The sequence below is a fragment of the Salvelinus fontinalis genome, unplaced genomic scaffold, assembly GCF_029448725.1.
Source record: "Salvelinus fontinalis isolate EN_2023a unplaced genomic scaffold, ASM2944872v1 scaffold_1027, whole genome shotgun sequence".
Classification (NCBI taxonomy): domain Eukaryota; kingdom Metazoa; phylum Chordata; class Actinopteri; order Salmoniformes; family Salmonidae; genus Salvelinus; species Salvelinus fontinalis.
In genome coordinates, this window is record NW_026601236.1 from 44,820 (window position 1) to 66,059 (window position 21,240).

A 21,240-nucleotide genomic window follows, 5' to 3' on the forward strand; every position below is an offset into this window, starting at 1 on the left:
AGGAGACAGGAGGCAGGAAGGTAGAGGAGACAGGAGGCAGGAAGGTAGGGGAGACAGGAGGCAGGAAGGTAGAGGAGACAGGAGGCAGGAAGATAGAGGAGACAGGAGGTAGGAAGGTAGAGGAGACAGGGGGCAGGAAGGTAGAGGAGACAGGAGGTAGGAAGGTAGAGGAGACAGGAGGCAGGAAGGTAGAGGAGACAGGAGGTAGGAAGGTAGAGGAGACAGGAGGCAGGAAGGTAGAGGAGACAGGGGGCAGGAAGGTAGAGGAGACAGGAGGCAGAAAGGAAGAGGAGACAGGAGGCAGGAAGGTAGAGGAGACAGGAGGCAGGAAGGTAGAGGAGACAGGAGGTAGGAAGGTAGAGGAGACAGGGGGCAGGAAGGTAGAGGAGACAGGAGGCAGGAAGGTAGAGGAGACAGGAGGTAGGAAGGTAGAGGAGACAGGAGGCAGGAAGGTAGAGGAGACAGGAGGCAGGAAGGTAGAGGAGACAGGAGGTAGGAAGGTAGAGGAGACAGGGGGCAGGAAGGTAGAGGAGACAGGAGGCAGGAAGGTAGAGGAGGCAGGAGGTAGGAAGGTAGAGGAGACAGGAGGCAGGAAGGTAGAGGAGACAGGAGGCAGGAAGGTAGAGGAGACAGGAGGCAGGAAGATAGAGGAGACAGGAGGCAGGAAGGTAGAGGAGACAGGGGGCAGGAAGGTAGAGGAGACAGAGGGCAGGAAGGTAGAGGAGACAGGAGGTAGGAAGGTAGGGGAGACAGGAGGTAGGAAGGTGGTGAGACAGGAGGTAGGAAGGTAGGGCAAGTAGGAAGGTGGGGGAGACAGGAGGAAGGAAGGTAGGGGAGACAGGAGGTAGGAAGGTGGGGGAGACAGGAGGTAGGAAGGTAGAGGAGGTAGGAAGGTAGGGGAGACAGGAGGTAGGAAGGTAGAGGAGGAAGGAAGGTAGGGGAGGTAGGAAGGTGGGGGAGACAGGAGGAAGGAAGGTAGGGGAGACAGGAGGTAGGAAGGTGGGGGAGACAGGAGGTAGGAAGGTAGAGGAGACAGGGGGCAGGAAGGTAGAGGAGACAGGAGGTAGGAAGGTAGAGGAGACAGGAGGCAGGAAGGTAGAGGAGACAGGAGGTAGGAAGGTAGAGGAGACAGGATGCAGGAAGGTAGAGGAGACCGGCGGCAGGAAGGTATAGGAGACAGTAGGCAGGAAGGAAGAGGAGACAGGAGGCAGGAAGGTAGAGGAGACAGGAGGCAGGAAGGTAGAGGAGACAGGAGGTAGGAAGGTAGAGGAGACAGGGGGCAGGAAGGTAGAGGAGACAGGAGGCAGGAAGGTAGAGGAGACAGGAGGTAGGAAGGTAGAGGAGTCAGGAGGTAGGAAGGTAGAGGAGACAGGAAGCAGGAAGGTAGAGGAGACAGGAGGTAGGAAGGTAGAGGAGACAGGGGGCAGGAAGGTAGAGGAGACAGGAGGCAGGAAGGTAGAGGAGGCAGGAGGTAGGAAGGTAGAGGAGACAGGAGGCAGGAAGGTAGAGGAGACAGGAGGCAGGAAGGTAGAGGAGACAGGAGGCAGGAAGGTAGAGGAGACAGGGGGCAGGAAGGTAGAGGAGACAGAGGGCAGGAAGGTAGAGGAGACAGGAGGTAGGAAGGTAGGGGAGACAGGAGGTAGGAAGGTGGGGAGACAGGAGGTAGGAAGGTAGGGCAAGTAGGAAGGTGGGGGAGACAGGAGGAAGGAAGGTAGGGGAGACAGGAGGTAGGAAGGTGGGGGAGACAGGAGGTAGGAAGGTAGAGGAGGTAGGAAGGTAGGGGAGACAGGAGGTAGGAAGGTAGGGGAGGAAGGAAGGTAGGGGAGGTAGGAAGGTGGGGGAGACAGGAGGAAGGAAGGTAGGGGAGACAGGAGGAAGGAAGGTAGGGGAGACAGGAGGTAGGAAGGTGGGGGAGACAGGAGGTAGGAAGGTAGGGGAGACAGGGGGTAGGAAGGTAGGGGAGGAAGGAAGGTAGGGGAGGTAGGAAGGTGGGGGAGACAGGAGGTAGGAAGGTAGGGGAGACAGGGGGCTGGAGGGTAGGGGAGACAGGAGGTAGGAAGGTGGGGGAGACAGGAGGTAGGAAGGTAGGGGAGACAGGAGGAAGGAAGGTAGGGGAGACAGGGGGCAGGAAGGTAGGGGAGACAGGAGGTAGGAAGGTGGGGGAGACAGGAGGTAGGAAGGTAGAGGAGGTAGGAAGGTATGGGAGACAGGAGGAAGGAAGGTAGAGGAGACAGGGGGCAGGAAGGTAGGGGAGACAGGAGGTAGGAAGGTAGAGGAGGTAGGAAGGTAGGGGAGACAGGAGGTAGGAAGGTGGGGGAGACAGGAGGTAGGAAGGTAGAGGAGGTAGGAAGGTAGGGGAGACAGGAGGTAGGAAGGTGGGGGAGACAGGAGGTAGGAAGGTAGAGGAGGTAGGAAGGTAGGGGAGACAGGAGGAAGGAAGGTAGGGGAGGTAGGAAGGTAGGGGAGACAGGAGGTAGGAAGGTAGGGGAGACAGGAGGTAGGAAGGTGGGGGAGACAGGAGGTAGGAAGGTAGAGGAGGTAGGAAGGTAGGGGAGACAGGAGGTAGGAAGGTAGGGGAGGAAGGAAGGTAGGGGAGGTAGGAAGGTGGGGGAGACAGGAGGTAGGAAGGTAGAGGAGACAGGAGGTGGGGTGGTAAAGGAGACAGGGGGTAGGAAGGTAGAGGAGACAGGAGGTAGGAAGGTAGAGGAGACAGGAGGTAGGAAGTTAGAGGAGACAGGAGATAGAGGAGACAGGGGGCAGGAAGGTAGAGGAGACAGGAGGTAGGAAGGTAGAGGAGACAGGAGGTAGGAAGGTAGAGGAGACAGGGGGCAGGAAGGTAGAGGAGACAGGAGGTAGGAAGGTAGAGGAGACAGGGGGCAGGAAGGTAGAGGAGACAGGAGGTAGGAAGGTAGAGGAGACGGGAGGCAGGAAGGTAGAGGAGACAGGAGGTAGGAAGGTAGAGGAGACAGGAGGTAGGAAGGTTGAGGAGACAGGGGGCAGGAAGGTAGAGGAGACAGGAGGTAGGAAGGTAGGGGAGACAGGAAGGTGGGGGAGACAGGGGCAGGAAGGTAGGGGAGACAGGAGGTAGGAAGGTAGAGGAGACAGGAGGTAGGAAGGTTTTTTATTTTTTTATTTCACCTTTATTTAACCAGGTAGGCTAGTTGAGAACAAGTTCTCATTTGCAACTGCGACCTGGCCAAGATAAAGCATAGCAGTGTGAACAGACAACAACACAGAGTTACACATGGAGTAAACAATAAACAAGTCAATAACATGGTAGAAAAAAGAGATTCTATATACAATGTGTGCAAAAGGCATGAGGTAGGCAATAAATCGAGTAATTACAATTTAGCAGATTAACACTGGAGTGATAAATCATCAGATGATCATGTGCAAGAAGAGATACTGGTGTGCAAAAGAGCAGAAAAGTAAATAAATAAAAGCAGTATGGGGGGTGAGGTAGGTAAATTGGGTGGGTAGTTTACAGATGGACTATGTACAGCTGCAGCGATCGGTTAGCTGCTCGGATAGCAGATTTTTAAAGTTGTTGAGGGAGATAAAAGTCTCCAACTTCAGAGATTTTTGCAATTCGTTCCAGTCGCAGGCAGCAGAGAACTGGAAGGAAAGGCGTCCAAATGAGGTTTTGGCTTTAGGGATGATCAGTGAGATACACCTGCTGGAGCGCGTGCTACGGGTGGGTGTAGCCATCGTGACCAGTGAACTGAGATAAGGCGGCACTTTACCTAGCATAGCCTTGTAGATGACCTGGAGCCAGTGGGTCTGACGACGAACATGTAGCGAGGGCCAGCCGACTAGGGCATACAGGTCGCAGTGGTGGGTCGTATAAGGTGCTTTAGTAACAAAACGGATGGCACTGTGATAGACTGCATCCAGTTTGGTGAGTAGAGTATTGGAAGCTATTTTGTAGATGACATCGCCGAAGTCGAGGATCGGTAGGATAGTCAGTTTTACTAGGGTAAATTTGGCGGCGTGAGTGAAGGAGGCTTTGTTGCGGAATAGAAAGCCGACTCTAGATTTGATTTTGGATTGGAGATGTTTGATATGAGTCTGGAAGGAGAGTTTGCAGTCTAGCCAGACACCTAGGTACTTATAGATGTCCACATATTCTAGGTCGGAACCGTCCAGGGTGGTGATGCTAGTCGGGCGTGCGGGTGCAGGCAGCGAACGGTTGAAAAGCATGCATTTGGTTTTACTAGCGTTTAAGAGCAGTTGGAGGCCACGGAAGGAGTGTTGTATGGCATTGAAGCTCGTTTGGAGGTTAGATAGCACAGTGTCCAAGGAAGGGCCGGAAGTGTACAGAATGGTGTTGTCTGCATAGAGGTGGATCAGGGAATCGCCCGCAGCAAGAGCAACATCATTGATGTATACAGAGAAAAGAGTCGGCCCGAGAATTGAACCCTGTGGTACCCCCATAGAGACGGCCGGAGGACCGGACAACATGCCCTCCGATTTGACACACTGAACTCTGTCTGCAAAGTAGTTGGTGAACCAGGCAAGGCAGTCATTAGAAAAACCGAGGCTACTGAGTCTGCCGATAAGAATATGGTGATTGACAGAGTCGAAAGCCTTGGCCAGGTCGATGAAGACGGCTGCACAGTAATGTCTTTTATCGATGGCGGTTATGACATCGTTTAGTACCTTGAGCGTGGCTGAGGTGCACCCGTGACCGGCTCGGAAACCGGATTGCACAGCGGAGAAGGTACGGTGGGATTCGAGATGGTCAGTGATCTGTTTGTTGACTTGGCTTTCGAAGACCTTAGATAGGCAGGGCAGGATGGATATAGGTCTGTAACAGTTTGGGTCCAGGGTGTCTCCCCCTTTGAAGAGGGGGATGACCGCGGCAGCTTTCCAATCCTTGGGGATCTCAGATGATACGAAGGAGAAGTTGAACAGGCTGGTAATAGGGGGTGCGACAATGGCGGCGGACAGTTTCAGAAATAGGGGGTCCAGATTGTCAAGCCCAGCTGATTTGTATGTGTCCAGGTTTTCCAGCTCTTTCAGAACAACTGCTATCTGGATATGGGTAAAGGAGAAGCTGGGGAGGCTTGGGCGAGTAGCAGCGGGGGGGTAGGGGCTGTTGGCCAAGGTTGGAGTCGCCAGGAGGAAGGCATGGCCAGCCATTGAGAAATGTTTGTTGAAGTTTTCGATTATCATGGACTTATCAGTGGTGACCGTGTTACCTAGCCTCAGTGAAGTGGGCAGCTGGGAGGAGGTGCTCTTGTTTTCCATGGACTTTACAGTATCCCAGAACTTTTTGGAGTTAGAGCTACAGGATGCAAATTTCTGCTTGAAAAAGCTGGCCTTTGCTTTCCTGACTGACTGCGTGTATTGGTTCCTGACTTCCCTGAACAGTTGCATATCGCGGGGGCTCTTCGATGCTATTGCAGTTCGCCACAGGATGTTTTTGTGCTGGTCGAGGGCAGTCAGGTCTGGAGTGAACCAAGGGCTATATCTGCTCTTGGTTCTGCATTTTTTGAACGGAGCATGCTTGTCTAACATGGTGAGGAAGTAACTTTTAAAGAATGACCAGGCATCCTCAACTGACGGGATGAGGTCAATATCCTTCCAGGGTACCCGGGCCAGGTCGATTAGAAAGGCCTGCTCGCAGAAGTGTTTTAGGGAGCGTTTGACAGTGATGAGGGGTGGTCGTTTGGCCGCGGACCCGTGGCGGATACAGGCAATGAGGCAGTGATCGCTGAGATCTTGATTGAAGACAGCAGAGGTGTATTTGGAGGGCAAGTTGGTCAGGATAATGTCTATTAGGGTGCCCATGTTTACGGATTTAGGGTTGTACCTGGTGGGTTCCTTGATGATTTGTGTGAGATTGAGGGCATCAAGCTTAGATTGTAGGACTGCCGGGGTGTTAAGCATATCCCAGTTTAGGTCACCTAACAGAACAAACTCTGAAGCTAGATGGGGAGCGATCAATTCACAGATGGTGTCCAGGGCACAGCTGGGAGCTGAGGGGGGTCGGTAGCAGGCGGCAACAGTGAGAGACTTATTTCTGGAGAGATTAATTTTTAAAATTAGAAGTTCGAACTGTTTGGGCATAGACCTGGAAAGTATGACAGAACTTTGCAGGCTATCTCTGCAGTAGATTGCAACTCCTCCCCCTTTGGCAGTTCTATCTTGACGGAAAGTAATATAGTTGGGTATGGAAATCTCAGAATTTTTGGTGGCCTTCCTAAGCCAGGATTCGGACACGGCGAGGACATCAGGGTTGGCAGAGTGTGCTAAAGCGGTGAGTAAGGCAAACTTAGGGAGGAGGCTTCTGATGTTGACATGCATGAGGCCAAGGCTTTTTCGATCACAGAAGTCAACAAATGAGGGTGACTGGGGACATGCAGGGCCTGGGTTTACCTCCACATCACCCGAGGAACAGAGGAGTGGCAGGATGAGGGTGCGGCTAAAGGCTATCAAAACTGGTCGCCTAGAGCGTTGGGGACAAGGAATAAAAGGAGCAGATTTATGGGCGTGGTAGAATATATTCTGGGCATAATGTGCAGACCAGGGTATGGTGGGGCACGGGTACAGCGGAGGCAAGCCCAGGCACTGGGTGATGATAAGAGAGGTTGTATCTCTGGACTTGCTGGTCTCAATGGGTGAGGTCACCGCATGTGTGGGGGGTGGGACAAAGGAGGTATCAGAGGTACGGAGAGTGGAACTACGGGGTCCATTGCAAACCAAAACAATGATAACTAGCCTGAACAACAGTATGCAAGGCATAATGATATTTGAGGGAGACATGCAGTAAGGCGTAAAGTGATTGCAGGTCTTGATTGGGAGAGCTAGCTAAAACAACAGGTGATATAACAGCAGCTAGTCAGAGCTAGCTAAAACAACAGGTGATATAACAGCAGCTAGTCAGCTAACACAGCAACAGTAGGTAAAAATGGCGACGGCTAGGCAGAGAGGGTCGGATTAACTACACACAGATCCTGAGTTAAAGCACAGAGCCGACAGATAAAACACAAATAAACGGAATGGAGTACCGTGAATTAATGGACAGTCAAGCAGGCATCAGCTATGTAGCCAAGTGATCATAGTGTCCAGGGGGCAGCCGTAGATGGGGCAGTGAGGCCTCCACTAAACTAGCCCGCGGCGTTTAAAGTTAGTAGCCCGGGGGGAGGTCTGCTCAGACGGAGGGGGTCTGCTCAGACGGAGGCCGGTTGAGGGCACAGCGGATGGGGTATTCGTCTGCAGACCAGACGTGGTCGTGTCGACAGAGAATCCAAGCCGGATGGCGATGGCGAAAGAGAGGTTGTCTGTTCAGATAGCAGCCGATATGCTCAAGACAGCTAACGATTAGCGTGCCGCAGTTAGCATATGGGCGTTCAGGTTACGTCGCGATGGAGGGGCCAGTTGAATAACTCCCTCGGGCAGATAACGTCGGTATACCAGTCGTGAAGGCCCGGTGGGGCTCCGCATCGGCAGTAAACGGGTCCGGATAGGTGATTGTAGCCCAGGAGTGGCTGATGGAACTCTTCAGCTGGCTAGCTCCGGGATAATTGGTGTTTGCTCCGGAATTGATGTTAGCCAATAGTCACTCGGATAGCAGCTGGTTAGCTGCAAGATCCAGGTGTAAATGTCCAGAGCTTGCGGTAAAAATCCAGGGATATGGAGAGAAAAAAGGTCTGGTATGCTCTGGTCTGAGTCGCGTTGTACAAAACTGGCAATAGTTTTCCGAGCTAAAGGATAGCTGATGAGCGCTAGCTGTGGTTAGCTGAACTACTAACGTTAGCTTGTGAGCTGGCTAACTTCTGGCTAGCTTCTGTTGTTGATTTCGGATACGAGGTGAATAATACCTTTGAGGAAAAAAAACAGATCCGCACCACATTTGGTGAGGTGGGTTGCAGGAGAGTGTTTTGAAGTTGAGTTTTTAAGAAGAAAAAAATATATAGAAAAAGAAATGCGAAGAAAAATATATAAAATATATATTTTATACAGGACGAGGACAAAGGACATCTGACTGCTACGCCATCTTGGATTCAAAGGTAGGGGAGACAGGAGGTAGGAAGGTAGAGGAGACAGGAGGTAGGAAGGTAGGGGAGACAGGAAGGTGGGGGAGACAGGGGCAGGAAGGTAGGGGAGACAGGAGGCAGGAAGGTAGAGGAGACAGGAGGTAGGAAGGTAGGGGAGACAGGAGGCAGGAAGGTCGAGGAGACAGGAGGCAGGAAGGTAGAGGAGACAGGAGGTAGGAAGGTAGAGGAGACAGGAGGTAGGAAGGTAGAGGAGACAGGAGGTAGGAAGGTAGAGGAGACAGGAGGTAGGAAGGTAGAGGAGACAGGAGGTAGGAAGGTAGATGAGACAGGAGGTAGGAAGGTCGAGGAGTTAGGAGGCAGGAAGGTAGAGGAGACAGGAGGTAGGAAGGTAGAGGAGACAGGAGGTAGGAAGGTAGATGAGACAGGAGGTAGGAAGGTAGAGGAGACAGGAGGTAGGAAGGTAGAGGAGACAGGAGGTAGGAAGGTAGAGGAGACAAGGGGCAGGAAGGTTGAGGAGGCAGAGATCAATCGATCAACGAGTCAATCGTAAATGTTCCCTCTCTTCCTCCCAGACCCATCCAGACTGCGGAACATGCATTGCTTCCCCCAGAGTTCCTCATCCATCTCCTGTTCCTGGACCTTCCCTGACTCACACTGGGACTCCTATACCGTGGAGGTAATGTAACTCTTATACCGTGGAGGTAATGTAACTCCTATACCGTGGAGGTAATGTAACCCCTATACCGTGGAGGTAATGTAACTCCTATACCGTGGAGGTAATGTAACTCCTATACCGTGGAGGTAATGTAACTCTTATACCGTGGAGGTAATGTAACTCTTATACCGTGGAGGTAATGTAACTCCTATACCGTGGAGGTAATGTAACTCTTATACCGTGGAGGTAATGTAACCCCTATACCGTGGAGGTAATGTAACTCCTATACCGTGGAGGTAATGTAACTCCTATACCGTGGAGGTAATGTAACTCTTATACCGTGGAGGTAATGTAACTCTTATACCGTGGAGGTAATGTAACTCCTATACCGTGGAGGTAATGTAACTCCTATACCGTGGAGGTAATGTAACTCCTATACCGTGGAGGTAATGTAACTCCTATACCGTGGAGGTAATGTAACTCCTATACCGTGGAGGTAATGTAACTCCTATACCGAGGAGGTAATGTAACTCCTATACCGTGGAGGTAATGTAACTCCTATACCGTGGAGGTAATGTAACTCCTATACCGTGGAGGTAATGCAACTCCTATACCGTGGAGGTAATGCAACTCCTATACCGTGGAGGTAATGCAACTCCTATACCGTGGAGGTAATGTAACTCCTATACCGTGGAGGTAATGCAACTCCTATACCGAGGAGGTAATGTAACTCCTATACCATGGAGTTAATGTAACTCCTATACCGTGGAGGTAATGCAACTCCTATACCGTGGAGGTAATGCAACTCCTATACCGTGGAGGTAATGTAACTCCTATACCTTGGAGGTAATGCAACTCCTATACCGTGGAGGTAATGCAACTCCTATACCGTGGAGGTAATGTAACTCCTATACCGTGGAGGTAATGTAACTCCTATACCGTGGAGGTAATGTAACTCCTATACCGTGGAGGTAATGTAACTCCTATACCGTGGAGGTAATGTAACTCCTATACCGTGGAGGTAATGTAACTCCTATACCGTGGAGGTAATGTGACTCCTATACCGTGGAGGTAATGTAACTCCTATACCGTGGAGGTACTGTAACTCCTATACCGTGGAGGTAATGTAACTCCTATACCGTGGAGGTAATGTAACTCCTATACCGTGGAGGTGATGTAATTCCTATACCGTGGAGGTAATGTAACTCCTATACCGTGGAGGTAATGTGACTCCTATACCGTGGAGGTAATGTGACTCCTATACCGTGGAGGTAATGTAACTCCTATACCGTGGAGGTAATGTAACTCCTATACCGTGGAGGTAATGTAACTCCTATACCGTGGAGGTAATGTAACTCCTATACCGTGGAGGTAAAGTAACTTCTATACCTTGGAGGTAATGTAACTTCTATACCTTGGAGGTAATGTAACTTCTTTACCGTGGAGGTAATGTAGCATCCCTCACAAACACTCCCTTTATGTCTTGTCTTCTTCTTGTTCTAAAAGTTGAGGTCAGGGTGTCTGATACCATTTCTCCAACTTTACTGAAGGCATTGCAGGGCTATAGGATACCGTGTCAGTTGTAATGCCTTCAACTGAAATGTGTCTTCCTCATTTAACCCTCTGAATCAGAGAGGTGCGGTGGGGCTGCCTTAATTAACATCCACGCCTTGTTCAGGGCAGAACAACAGTTTTTTTCCCTTGGACACCCCTTTAACGGTGGATTCGGCTATTTCAGCAACACCCGTTGCTGACAGGTGTATAAAATCGAGCACACAGCCATGTGATCTCCATTGACGGCAGGTAGCCTAGTGGTTAGAGCGTTGGACTAGTAACCGAAAGTTGACAGTATGTTGAATACATGGAGTGGACTAGTCAGTTGTCAGTATGTTGAATACATGGAGTGGACTATTCAGTTGTCAGTATGTTGAATATATGGAGTGGACTATTCAGTTGTCAGTATGTTGAATACATGGAGTGGACTAGTCAGTTGTCAGTATGTTGAATACATGGAGTGGACTAGTCAGTTGTCAGTATGTTGAATACATGGAGTGGACTAGTCAGTTGTCAGTATGTTGAATACATGGAGTGGACTAATCAGTTGTCAGTATGTTGAAAACATGGAGTGGACTACAGTAATCAGTTGTCAGTATGTTGAATACATGGAGTGGACTAGTCAGTTGTCAGTATGTTGAAAACATGGAGTGGACTACAGTAATCAGTTGTCAGTATGTTGAATACATGGAGTGGACTAGTCAGTTGTCAGTATGTTGAATACATGGAGTGGACTACAGTAATCAGTTGTCAGTATGTTGAATACATGGAGTGGACTAGTCAGTTGTCAGTATGTTGAATACATGGAGTGGACTATTCAGTTGTCAGTATGTTGAATACATGGAGTGGACTAGTCAGTTGTCAGTATGTTGAATACATGGAGTGGACTATTCAGTTGTCAGTATGTTGAATACATGGAGTGGACTACAGTAATCAGTTGTCAGTATGTTGAATACATGGAGTGGACTAATCAGTTGTCAGTATGTTGAATACATGGAGTGGACTATTCAGTTGTCAGTATGTTGAATACATGGAGTGGACTACAGTAATCAGTTGTCAGTATGTTGAATACATGGAGTGGACTAGAGTAATCAGTTGTCAGTATGTTGAATACATGGAGTGGACTAGTCAGTTGTCAGTATGTTGAATACATGGAGTGGACTACAGTAATCAGTTGTCAGTATGTTGAATACATGGAGTGGACTAGTCAGTTGTCAGTATGTTGAATACATGGAGTGGACTACAGTAATCAGTTGTCAGTATGTTGAATACATGGAGTGGACTAATCAGTTGTCAGTATGTTGAATACATGGAGTGGACTATTCAGTTGTCAGTATGTTTAATACATGGAGTGGACTACAGTAATCAGTTGTCAGTATGTTTAAAACATGGAGTGGAGTACAGTAATGTGCACTACCCTCCAGGTGCGTCAGCAGGACAGCTGGGAGCTGGTGTACGCCCTGCGTCTGGCCCGGGATAGTACCTTACTGAGCCTGGAGAACCTACAGCCTTACAGGAGCTACAACGTGGCTGTCAGAGTGGCCTCCGCTGGACTCAGCAGCCCCGCCGTGGAGGAGAACGTGGTCACCATGATCGACCGTGAGTAACTACCTGTACCGGCTGACAACCGGAGTTCTATCATAGACCCCATCCAAGAGTTTCTCTGCTGTAAGATCCAGACCCACAATCACCATGACAACAAACCAATTCACCACACAGAACCACCACACCAGATGACACAAAAACAACATCCGAGTGACACAATGGTTGGTGGGATTTAGCTGTCCCAACACGCACTCACTGCTGACATGTGACCTGTTACATGACATGTTAAATGACCTGTTAAATGACCTTCTAAATGACCTGTTAAATGACCTGTTAAATGACCTGCTAAATGACCTGTTAAATGACCTGTTAAATGACCTGTTAAATGACCTGTTAAATGACCTGCTAAATGACCTGTTAAATGACCTGCTAAATGACCTGTTAAATGACCTGTTAAATGACCTGATAAATTACCTTCTAAATGACCTGCTAAATGACCTGTTAAATGACCTGATAAATTACCTGCTAAATGACCTGTTAAATGACCTGTTAAATGACCTGTTAAATGACCTGATAAATGACCTGTTAAATGACCTGTTAAATGACCTGATAAATGACCTGCTAAATGACCTGCTAAATGACCTGTTAAATGACCTGTTAAATGACCTGTTAAATGACCTGCTAAATGACCTGTTAAATGACCTGCTAAATGACCTGTTAAATGACCTGCTAAATGACCTGTTAAATGACCTGCTAAATGACCTGTTAAATGACCTGTTAAATGACCTGCTAAATGACCTGTTAAATGACCTGATAAATGACCTGTTAAATGACCTGTTAAATGACCTGATAAATGACCTGTTAAATGACCTGCTAAATGACCTGTTAAAAGACCTGCTAAATGACCTGCTAAATGACCTGTTCCAGCTAGACTGTCAAAGATGTATGAGTACCACCAGTGTTTCTAACAGTAGTAGTGTTTCTACCAGTAGTAGTGTTTCTAACAGTATTAGTGTTTCTAACAGTAGTAGTGTTTCTAACAGTAGTAGTGTTTCTACCAGTAGTAGTGTTTCTAACAGTAGTAGTGTTTCTACCAGTAGTAGTGTTTCTAACAGTATTAGTGTTTCTACCAGTAGTAGTGTTTCTACCAGTAGTAGTGTTTCTATCAGTAGTAGTGTTTCTACCAGTAGTAGTGTTTCTAACAGTAGTAGTGTTTCTACCAGTAGTAGTGTTTCTAACAGTAGTAGTGTTTCTACCAGTAGTAGTGTTTCTACCAGTAGTAGGGTTTCTAACAGTAGTAGTGTTTCTAACAGTAGTAGTGTTTCTAACAGTAGTAGTGTTTCTACCAGTAGTAGTGTTTCTACCAGTAGTAGTGTTTCTACCAGTAGTAGTGTTTCTAACAGTAGTAGTGTTTCTACCAGACCACTAACAGTAGTAGTGTTTCTAACAGTAGTAGTGTTTCTACCAGTAGTAGTGTTTCTACCAGTAGTAGTGTTTCTACCAGACCACTAACAGTAGTAGTGTTTCTATCAGTAGTAGTGTTTCTACCAGTAGTAGTGTTTCTATCAGTAGTAGTGTTTCTACCAGTAGTAGTGTTTCTAACAGTAGTAGTGTTTCTACCAGACCAATAACAGTAGTAGTGTTTCTACCAGTAGTAGTGTTTCTACCAGTAGTAGTGTTTCTACCAGTAGTAGTGTTTCTACCAGTAGTAGTGTTTCTACCAGTAGTAGTGTTTCTAACAGTAGTAGTGTTTCTACCAGTAGTAGTGTTTCTATCAGTAGTAGTGTTTCTACCAGTAGTAGTGTTTCTAACAGTAGTAGTGTTTCTACCAGTAGTAGTGTTTCTACCAGTAGTAGTGTTTCTACCAGACCACTAACAGTAGTAGTGTTTCTAACAGTAGTAGTGGTTCTACCAGTAGTAGTGTTTCTACCAGTAGTAGTGTTTCTACCAGACCACTAACAGTAGTAGTGTTTCTACCAGTAGTAGTGTTTCTACCAGTAGTAGTGTTTCTACCAGACCACTAACAGTAGTAGTGTTTCTACCAGTAGTAGTGTTTCTACCAGTAGTAGTGGTTCTAACAGTAGTAGTGTTTCTACCAGTAGTAGTGTTTCTAACAGTAGTAGTGTTTCTAACAGTAGTAGTGTTTCTACCAGACCACTAACAGTAGTAGTGTTTCTAACAGTAGTAGTGGTTCTAACAGTAGTAGTGGTTCTACCAGTAGTAGTGTTTCTACCAGTAGTAGTGTTTCTAACATTAGTAGTGTTTCTACCAGTAGTAGTGTTTCTACCAGTAGTAGTGTTTCTAACAGTAGTAGTGTTTCTACCAGTAGTAGTGTTTCTATCAGTAGTAGTGTTTCTACCAGTAGTAGTGTTTCTAACAGTAGTAGTGTTTCTACCAGTAGTAGTGTTTCTACCAGTAGTAGTGTTTCTACCAGACCACTAACAGTAGTAGTGTTTCTAACAGTAGTAGTGGTTCTACCAGTAGTAGTGGTTCTACCAGTAGTAGTGTTTCTACCAGTAGTAGTGTTTCTACCAGACCACTAACAGTAGTAGTGTTTCTACCAGTAGTAGTGTTTCTACCAGTAGTAGTGTTTCTACCAGACCACTAACAGTAGTAGTGTTTCTACCAGTAGTAGTGTTTCTACCAGTAGTAGTGGTTCTAAAAGTAGTAGTGTTTCTACCAGTAGTAGTGTTTCTAACAGTAGTAGTGTTTCTACCAGACCACTAACAGTAGTAGTGTTTCTACCAGTAGTAGTGTTTCTACCAGTAGTAGTGGTTCTAAACGTAGTAGTGTTTCTATCAGTAGTAGTGGTTCTAACAGTAGTAGTGTTTCTACCAGTAGTAGTGTTTCTAACAGTAGTAGTGGTTCTACGAGTAGTAGTGTTTCTACCAGTAGTAGTGTTTCTAACAGTAGTAGTGTTTCTAACAATAGTAGTGTTTCTACCAGTAGTAGTGTTTCTACCAGTAGTAGTGTTTCTAACAGTAGTAGTGTTTCTAACATTAGTAGTGTTTCTACCAGTAGTAGTGTTTCTACCAGTAGTAGTGTTTCTAACAGTAGTAGTGTTTCTACCAGTAGTAGTGTTTCTACCAGTAGTAGTGTTTCTAACAGTAGTAGTGTTTCTAACAGTAGTAGTGTTTCTACCAGTAGTAGTGTTTCTACCAGTAGTAGTGTTTCTACCAGTAGTAGTGTTTCTACCTGACCACTAACAGTAGTAGTGTTTCTAACAGTAGTAGTGTTTCTACCAGTAGTAGTGTTTCAAACAGTAGTAGTGTTTCTACCAGTAGTAGTGTTTCTACCAGACCACTAACAGTAGTAGTGTTTCTAACAGTAGTAGTGTTTCTACCAGTAGTAGTGTTTCTATCAGTAGTAGTGTTTCTACCAGTAGTAGTGTTTCTAACAGTAGTAGTGTTTCTACCAGTAGTAGTGTTTCTAACAGTAGTAGTGTTTCTACCAGTAGTAGTGTTTCTAACAGTAGTAGTGTTTCTAACAGTAGTAGTGTTTCTACCAGTAGTAGTGTTTCTACCAGTAGTAGTGTTTCTACCAGTAGTAGTGTTTCTAACAGTAGTAGTGTTTCTAACAGTAGTAGTGTTTCTACCAGTAGTAGTGTTTCTAACAGTAGTAGTGTTTCTACCAGTAGTAGTGTTTCTACCTGACCACTAACCGTAGTAGTGTTTCTAACAGTAGTAGTGTTTCTACCAGTAGTAGTGTTTCAAACAGTAGTAGTGTTTCTACCAGTAGTAGTGTTTCTACCAGACCACTAACAGTAGTAGTGTTTCTAACAGTAGTAGTGTTTCTACCAGTAGTAGTGTTTCTATCAGTAGTAGTGTTTCTACCAGTAGTAGTGTTTCTAACAGTAGTAGTGTTTCTACCAGTAGTAGTGTTTCTAACAGTAGTAGTGTTTCTACCAGTAGTAGTGTTTCTAACAGTAGTAGTGTTTCTAACAGTAGTAGTGTTTCTACCAGTAGTAGTGTTTCTACCAGTAGTAGTGTTTCTACCAGTAGTAGTGTTTCTACCAGTAGTAGTGTTTCTACCAGACCACTAGCAGTAGTAGTGTTTCTAACAGTAGTAGTTGTTCTACCAGTAGTAGTGTTTCTACCAGTAGTAGTGTTTCTACCAGACCACTAACAGTAGTAGTGTTTCTAACAGTAGTAGTGTTTCTACCAGTAGTAGTGTTTATACCAGACCACTAACAGTAGTAGTGTTTCTACCAGTAGTAGTGTTTCTACCAGTAGTAGTGGTTCTAACAGTAGTAGTGTTTCTACCAGTAGTAGTGTTTCTACCAGTAGTAGTGTTTCTAACAGTAGTAGTGTTTCTACCAGACCACTAACAGTAGTAGTGTTTCTAACAGTAGTAGTGTTTCTATCAGTAGTAGTGTTTCTAACAGTAGTAGTGTTTCTACCAGTAGTAGTTTTTCTACCAGTAGTAGTGTTTCTACCAGTAGTAGAGTTTCTACCAGTAGTATTGTTTCTACCAGTAGTAGTGTTTCTACCAGTAGTAGTGTTTCTAACAGTAGTAGTGTTTCTACCAGTAGTAGTGTTTCTAACAGTAGTAGTGTTTCTACCAGTAGTAGTGTTTCTACCAGTAGTAGTGTTTCTAACAGTAGTAGTGTTTCTAACAGTAGTAGTGTTTCTACCAGTAGTAGTGTTTCTAACAGTAGTAGTGTTTCTAACAGTAGTAGTGTTTCTAACAGTAGTAGTGTTTCTATCAGTAGTAGTGTTTCTACCAGTAGTAGTGTTTCTAATAGTAGTAGTGTTTCTACCAGTAGTAGTGTTTCTACCAGACCACTAACAGTAGTAGTGTTTCTACCAGTAGTAGTGGTTCTACCAGTAGTAGTGGTTCTACCAGTAGTAGTGTTTCTACCAGTAGTAGTGTTTCTACCAGACCACTAACAGTAGTAGTGTTTCTACCAGTAGTAGTGTTTCTACCAGTAGTAGTGTTTCTACCAGACCACTAACAGTAGTAGTGTTTCTACCAGTAGTAGTGGTTCTAAAAGTAGTAGTGTTTCTACCAGTAGTAGTGTTTCTAACAGTAGTAGTGTTTCTACCAGACCACTAACAGTAGTAGTGTTTCTACCAGTAGTAGTGTTTCTACCAGTAGTAGTGGTTCTAACAGTAGTAGTGTTTCTATCAGTAGTAGTGGTTCTAACAGTAGTAGTGTTTCTACCAGTAGTAGTGTTTCAAACAGTAGTAGTGGTTCTACGAGTAGTAGTGTTTCTACCAGTAGTAGTGTTTCTAACAGTAGTAGTGTTTCTAACAGTAGTAGTGTTTCTACCATAAGTAGTGTTTCTACAGTAGTAGTGTTTCTACCAGTAGTAGTGTTTCTACCAGTAGTAGTGTTTCTAACAGTAGTAGTGTTTCTAACATTAGTAGTGTTTCTACCAGTAGTAGTGTTTCTATCAGTAGTAGTGTTTCTAACAGTAGTAGTGTTTCTACCAGTAGTAGTGTTTCTAACAGTAGTAGTGTTTCTAACAGTAGTAGTGTTTCTACCAGTAGTAGTGTTTCTAACAGTAGTAGTGTTTCTACCAGTAGTAGTGTTTCTACCTGACCACTAACAGTAGTAGTGTTTCTAACAGTAGTAGTGTTTCTACCAGTAGTAGTGTTTCAAACAGTAGTAGTGTTTCTACCAGTAGTAGTGTTTCTACCAGACCACTAACAGTAGTAGTGTTTCTAACAGTAGTAGTGTTTCTACCAGTAGTAGTGTTTCTACCAGTAGTAGTGGTTCTACCAGTAGTAGTGTTTCTACCAGTAGTAGTGTTTCTACCAGTAGTAGTGTTTCTACCAGTAGTAGTGTTTCTACCAGTAGTAGTGTTTCTACCAGTAGTAGTGTTTCTAACAGTAGTAGTGTTTCTACCAGTAGTAGTGTTTCTACCAGTAGTAGTGTTTCTACCAGTAGTAGTGTTTCTACCAGTAGTAGTGTTTCTAACAGTAGTAGTTGTTCTACCAGTAGTAGTGTTTCTACCAGTAGTAGTGTTTCTACCAGACCACTAACAGTAGTAGTGTTTCTAACAGTAGTAGTGTTTCTACCAGTAGTAGTGTTTATACCAGACCACTAACAGTAGTAGTGTTTCTACCAGTAGTAGTGTTTCTACCAGTAGTAGTGGTTCTAACAGTAGTAGTGTTTCTACCAGTAGTAGTGTTTCTAACAGTAGTAGTGTTTCTAACAGTAGTAGTGTTTCTACCAGACCACTAACAGTAGTAGTGTTTCTAACAGTAGTAGTGTTTCTATCAGTAGTAGTGTTTCTAACAGTAGTAGTGTTTCTACCAGTAGTAGTGTTTCTAACAGTAGTAGTGTTTCTACCAGTAGTAGTGTTTCTACCAGTAGTATTGTTTCTACCAGTAGTAGTGTTTCTACCAGTAGTAGTGTTTCTAACAGTAGTATTGTTTCTAACAGTAGTAGTGTTTCTACCAGTAGTAGTGTTTCTACCAGTAGTAGTGTTTCTACCACTAACAGTAGTAGTGTTTCTAACAGTAGTAGTGGTTCTACCAGTAGTAGTGGTTCTACCAGTAGTAGTGGTTCTACCAGTAGTAGTGTTTCTACCAGACCACTAACAGTAGTAGTGTTTCTACCAGTAGTAGTGTTTCTACCAGTAGTAGTGTTTCTACCAGACCACTAACAGTAGTAGTGTTTCTACCAGTAGTAGTGTTTCTACCAGTAGTAGTGTTTCTAACAGTAGTAGTGTTTCTAACAGTAGTAGTGTTTCTAACAGTAGTAGTGTTTCTACCAGACCACTAACAGTAGTAGTGTTTCTACCAGTAGTAGTGTTTCTACCAGTAGTAGTGTTTCTAACAGTAGTAGTGTTTCTACCAGTAGTAGTGTTTCTAACAGTAGTAGTGTTTCTACCAGTAGTAGTGTTTCTACCAGTAGTACCACTTCCTGTATCTACAGAAAGTGACAGAACGTACTGTTGGTGAAAAAGTCACACAGTACTCACTTATAGCTTTGTATTCCAGTTCTGTCAAAATGATTTATTGAAAAATAAATGGCTAGAGAGAAAGAGAGGGGGAGAGAGAGAGTTAGAAGCCAGAGAGAGAGAAGCCAGAGAGAGAGAGAGAGAGTGTGAGAAGCCAGAGAGAGGGAGCGAAGCCAGAGAGAGAGAGAGAGAAGCCAGAGAGAGAGAGAGAGAGAAGCCAGAGAGAGAGAGAGAGAAGCCAGAGAGAGAGAGAAGCCAGAGAGAGAGAGAGAAGCCAGAGAGAGAGAGAGAAGCCAGAGAGAGAGAGAGAAGCCAGAGAGAGAGAGAGAAGCCAGAGAGAGAGAGAGAGAGTGAGAAGCCAGAGAGAGAGAGAAGCCAGAGAGAGAGAGAGAGAAGCCAGAGAGAGAGAGAGAGAAGCCAGAGAGAGAGAGAGAGAAGCCAGAGAGAGAGAGAGAGAAGCCAGAGAGAGAGAGAGAAGCCAGAGAGAGAGAGAGAAGCCAGAGAGAGAGAGAAGCCAGAGAGAGAGAGAGAAGGCAGAGAGAGAGTGAGAAGCCAGAGAGTGAGAAGCCAGAGAGAGAGAAGCCAGAGAGAGAGAGAAGCCAGAGAGAGAAGCCAGAGAGAGAGAAGCCAGAGAGTGAGAGAGAAGCCAGAGAGAGAGAGAGAATCCAGAGAGAGAGAATCCAGAGAGAGAGAGAAGCCAGAGAGAGAGAGAAGCCAGAGAGAGAGAGAGAAGCCAGAGAGAGAGAGAGAAGCCAAAGAGAGAGAGAGAGAGAGAAGCCAGAGAGAGAGAGAGAAGCCAGAGAGAGAGAGAGAAGCCAGAGACAGAGTGAGAAGCCAGAGAGAGTGAGAAGCCAGAGAGAGTGAGAAGCCAGAGAAAGTGAGAAGCCAGAGAGAGTGAGAAGCCAGAGAGAGAGAGAAGCCAGAGAGAGAGAGAAGCCAGAGAGAGAGAGAGAGAGAAGCCAGAGAGAAAGAGAGGGGGAGAGAGAGAGGGAGAGAGGGAGAGAGAGAGAGGGGGGAGAGAGAGAGAGAGAGAGAGAGAGAGAGAGAGAGAGAGAGAGAGAGAGAGAGAGAGAGAGAGAGAGAGAGAGAGAGAGAGAGAGGGGGGGAGAGAGAGTTAGAAGCCAGAGAGAGAGAGAGAGTTAGAAGCTACCTCTCTCTCTACCTCTCTCTCTACCTCTCTCTCTCTCTCTCTCTCTCTCTCTCTCTCTCTCTCTCTCTCTCTCTCCCCCTCTCTCTCTCTCTCTCTCTCTCTACCTCGCTCTCTCTCTCTCTACCTCTCTCTCTCTCTCTCTCTCTCAATTAATTTCAATTCAATTCAAGGAGTTTTATTGGCATGGGAAACATATGTTAAATAGATAAATATACAAAAGTGAAATTAACAATAACAATTAACAGTAAACATTACACTCACAGAAGTTCCAAAATAATAAAGACATTACAAATGTCATTTTATGTATATATAAAGTGTTGTAACGATATACAAAAGGGAAAATAAATAATCATAAATATGGGTTGTATTTACAATGGTGTTTGTTCTTCACTGGTTGCTCTTTGGAGTTGATCTAAATTGGATTTGTTTTTAAATTGTTTGTGGATCTGTGTAATCTGAGGGAAATATGTCTCTCTAATATGGTCATACATTGGGCAGGAGGTTAGGAAGTGCAGCTCAGTTTCCACCTCATTTTGTGGGCAGTGAGCACATAGCCTGTCTTCTCTTGAGAGCCAGGTCTGCCTACGGCAGCCTTTCTCAATAGCAAGGCTATGCTCACTGAGTCTGTACATAGTCAAAGCTTTCCTTAAGTTTGCGTCAGTCACAGTGGTCAGGTATTCTGCCATTGTGTACTCTCTGTTTAGGGACAAATAGCATTCTAGTTTGCTCTGTTTTTTTGTTAATTCTTTCCAATGTGTCAAGTAGTTATCTTTTTGTTTTCTCATGATTTGGTTGGGTCTAATTGTGTTGCTGTCCTGGGGCTCTGTTGGGTCAGTTTGTGTTTGTGAACAGAGCCCCAGGACCAGCTTGCTTAGGGGACTCTTCTCCAGGTTCATCTCTCTGTAGGTGATGGCTTTGTTATGGAAGGTTTGGGAATCGCTTCCTTTTAGGTGGTTGTAGAATTTAACGGCTCTTTTCTGGATTTTGATAATTAGTGGGTATCGGCCTAATTCTGCTCTGCATGCATTATTTGGTGTTCTACGTTGTACACGGAGGATATTTTTGCAGAATTCTGCATGTAGAGTCTCAATTTGGTGTTTGTCCCATTTTGTGAAGTCTTGGTTGGTGAGCGGACCCCAGACCTCACAACCATAAAGGGCGATCGGATCTATGACTGATTCAAGTATTTTTAGCCAGATCCTAATTGGTATGTTGAAATGTATTGTAACGACCCGGTATTGTGTTCTGTGTTTGTGGGTGTGTTATGGTTCTCATGGCTACTAGCAGGGGTTGAATATGTCAGGACAGATGGAAAGGTTGGGGGGGTATGATGGGTAATACCGCGGGATTTGGAAATGCATAAATAGGGATTACTGTCTCATTGTTCGCTCTCTTCTGTTCGTGCCTTGATCTGTTCCTATGA

At 45.6% G+C, this 21,240-nt stretch overlaps 1 protein-coding gene across 1 annotated transcript in view; it reads left to right on the plus strand.

Annotated features, from left to right (window-relative positions):
- LOC129848162 (receptor-type tyrosine-protein phosphatase beta-like) overlaps positions 1-12,242 on the plus strand; it is a gene marked incomplete at its 5' end in the record, with an annotated part of 56,838 nt that extends 44,596 nt beyond the window's left edge. The window contains 2 exons of the mRNA XM_055915639.1: positions 8,576-8,679; positions 11,637-12,242. Coding sequence (XP_055771614.1) covers positions 8,576-8,679; positions 11,637-11,819 — 287 coding nt within the window. The remainder of the gene's footprint in view (positions 1-8,575; positions 8,680-11,636) is intronic.
- Between the last annotated feature and the right edge of the window lie 8,998 nt (positions 12,243-21,240).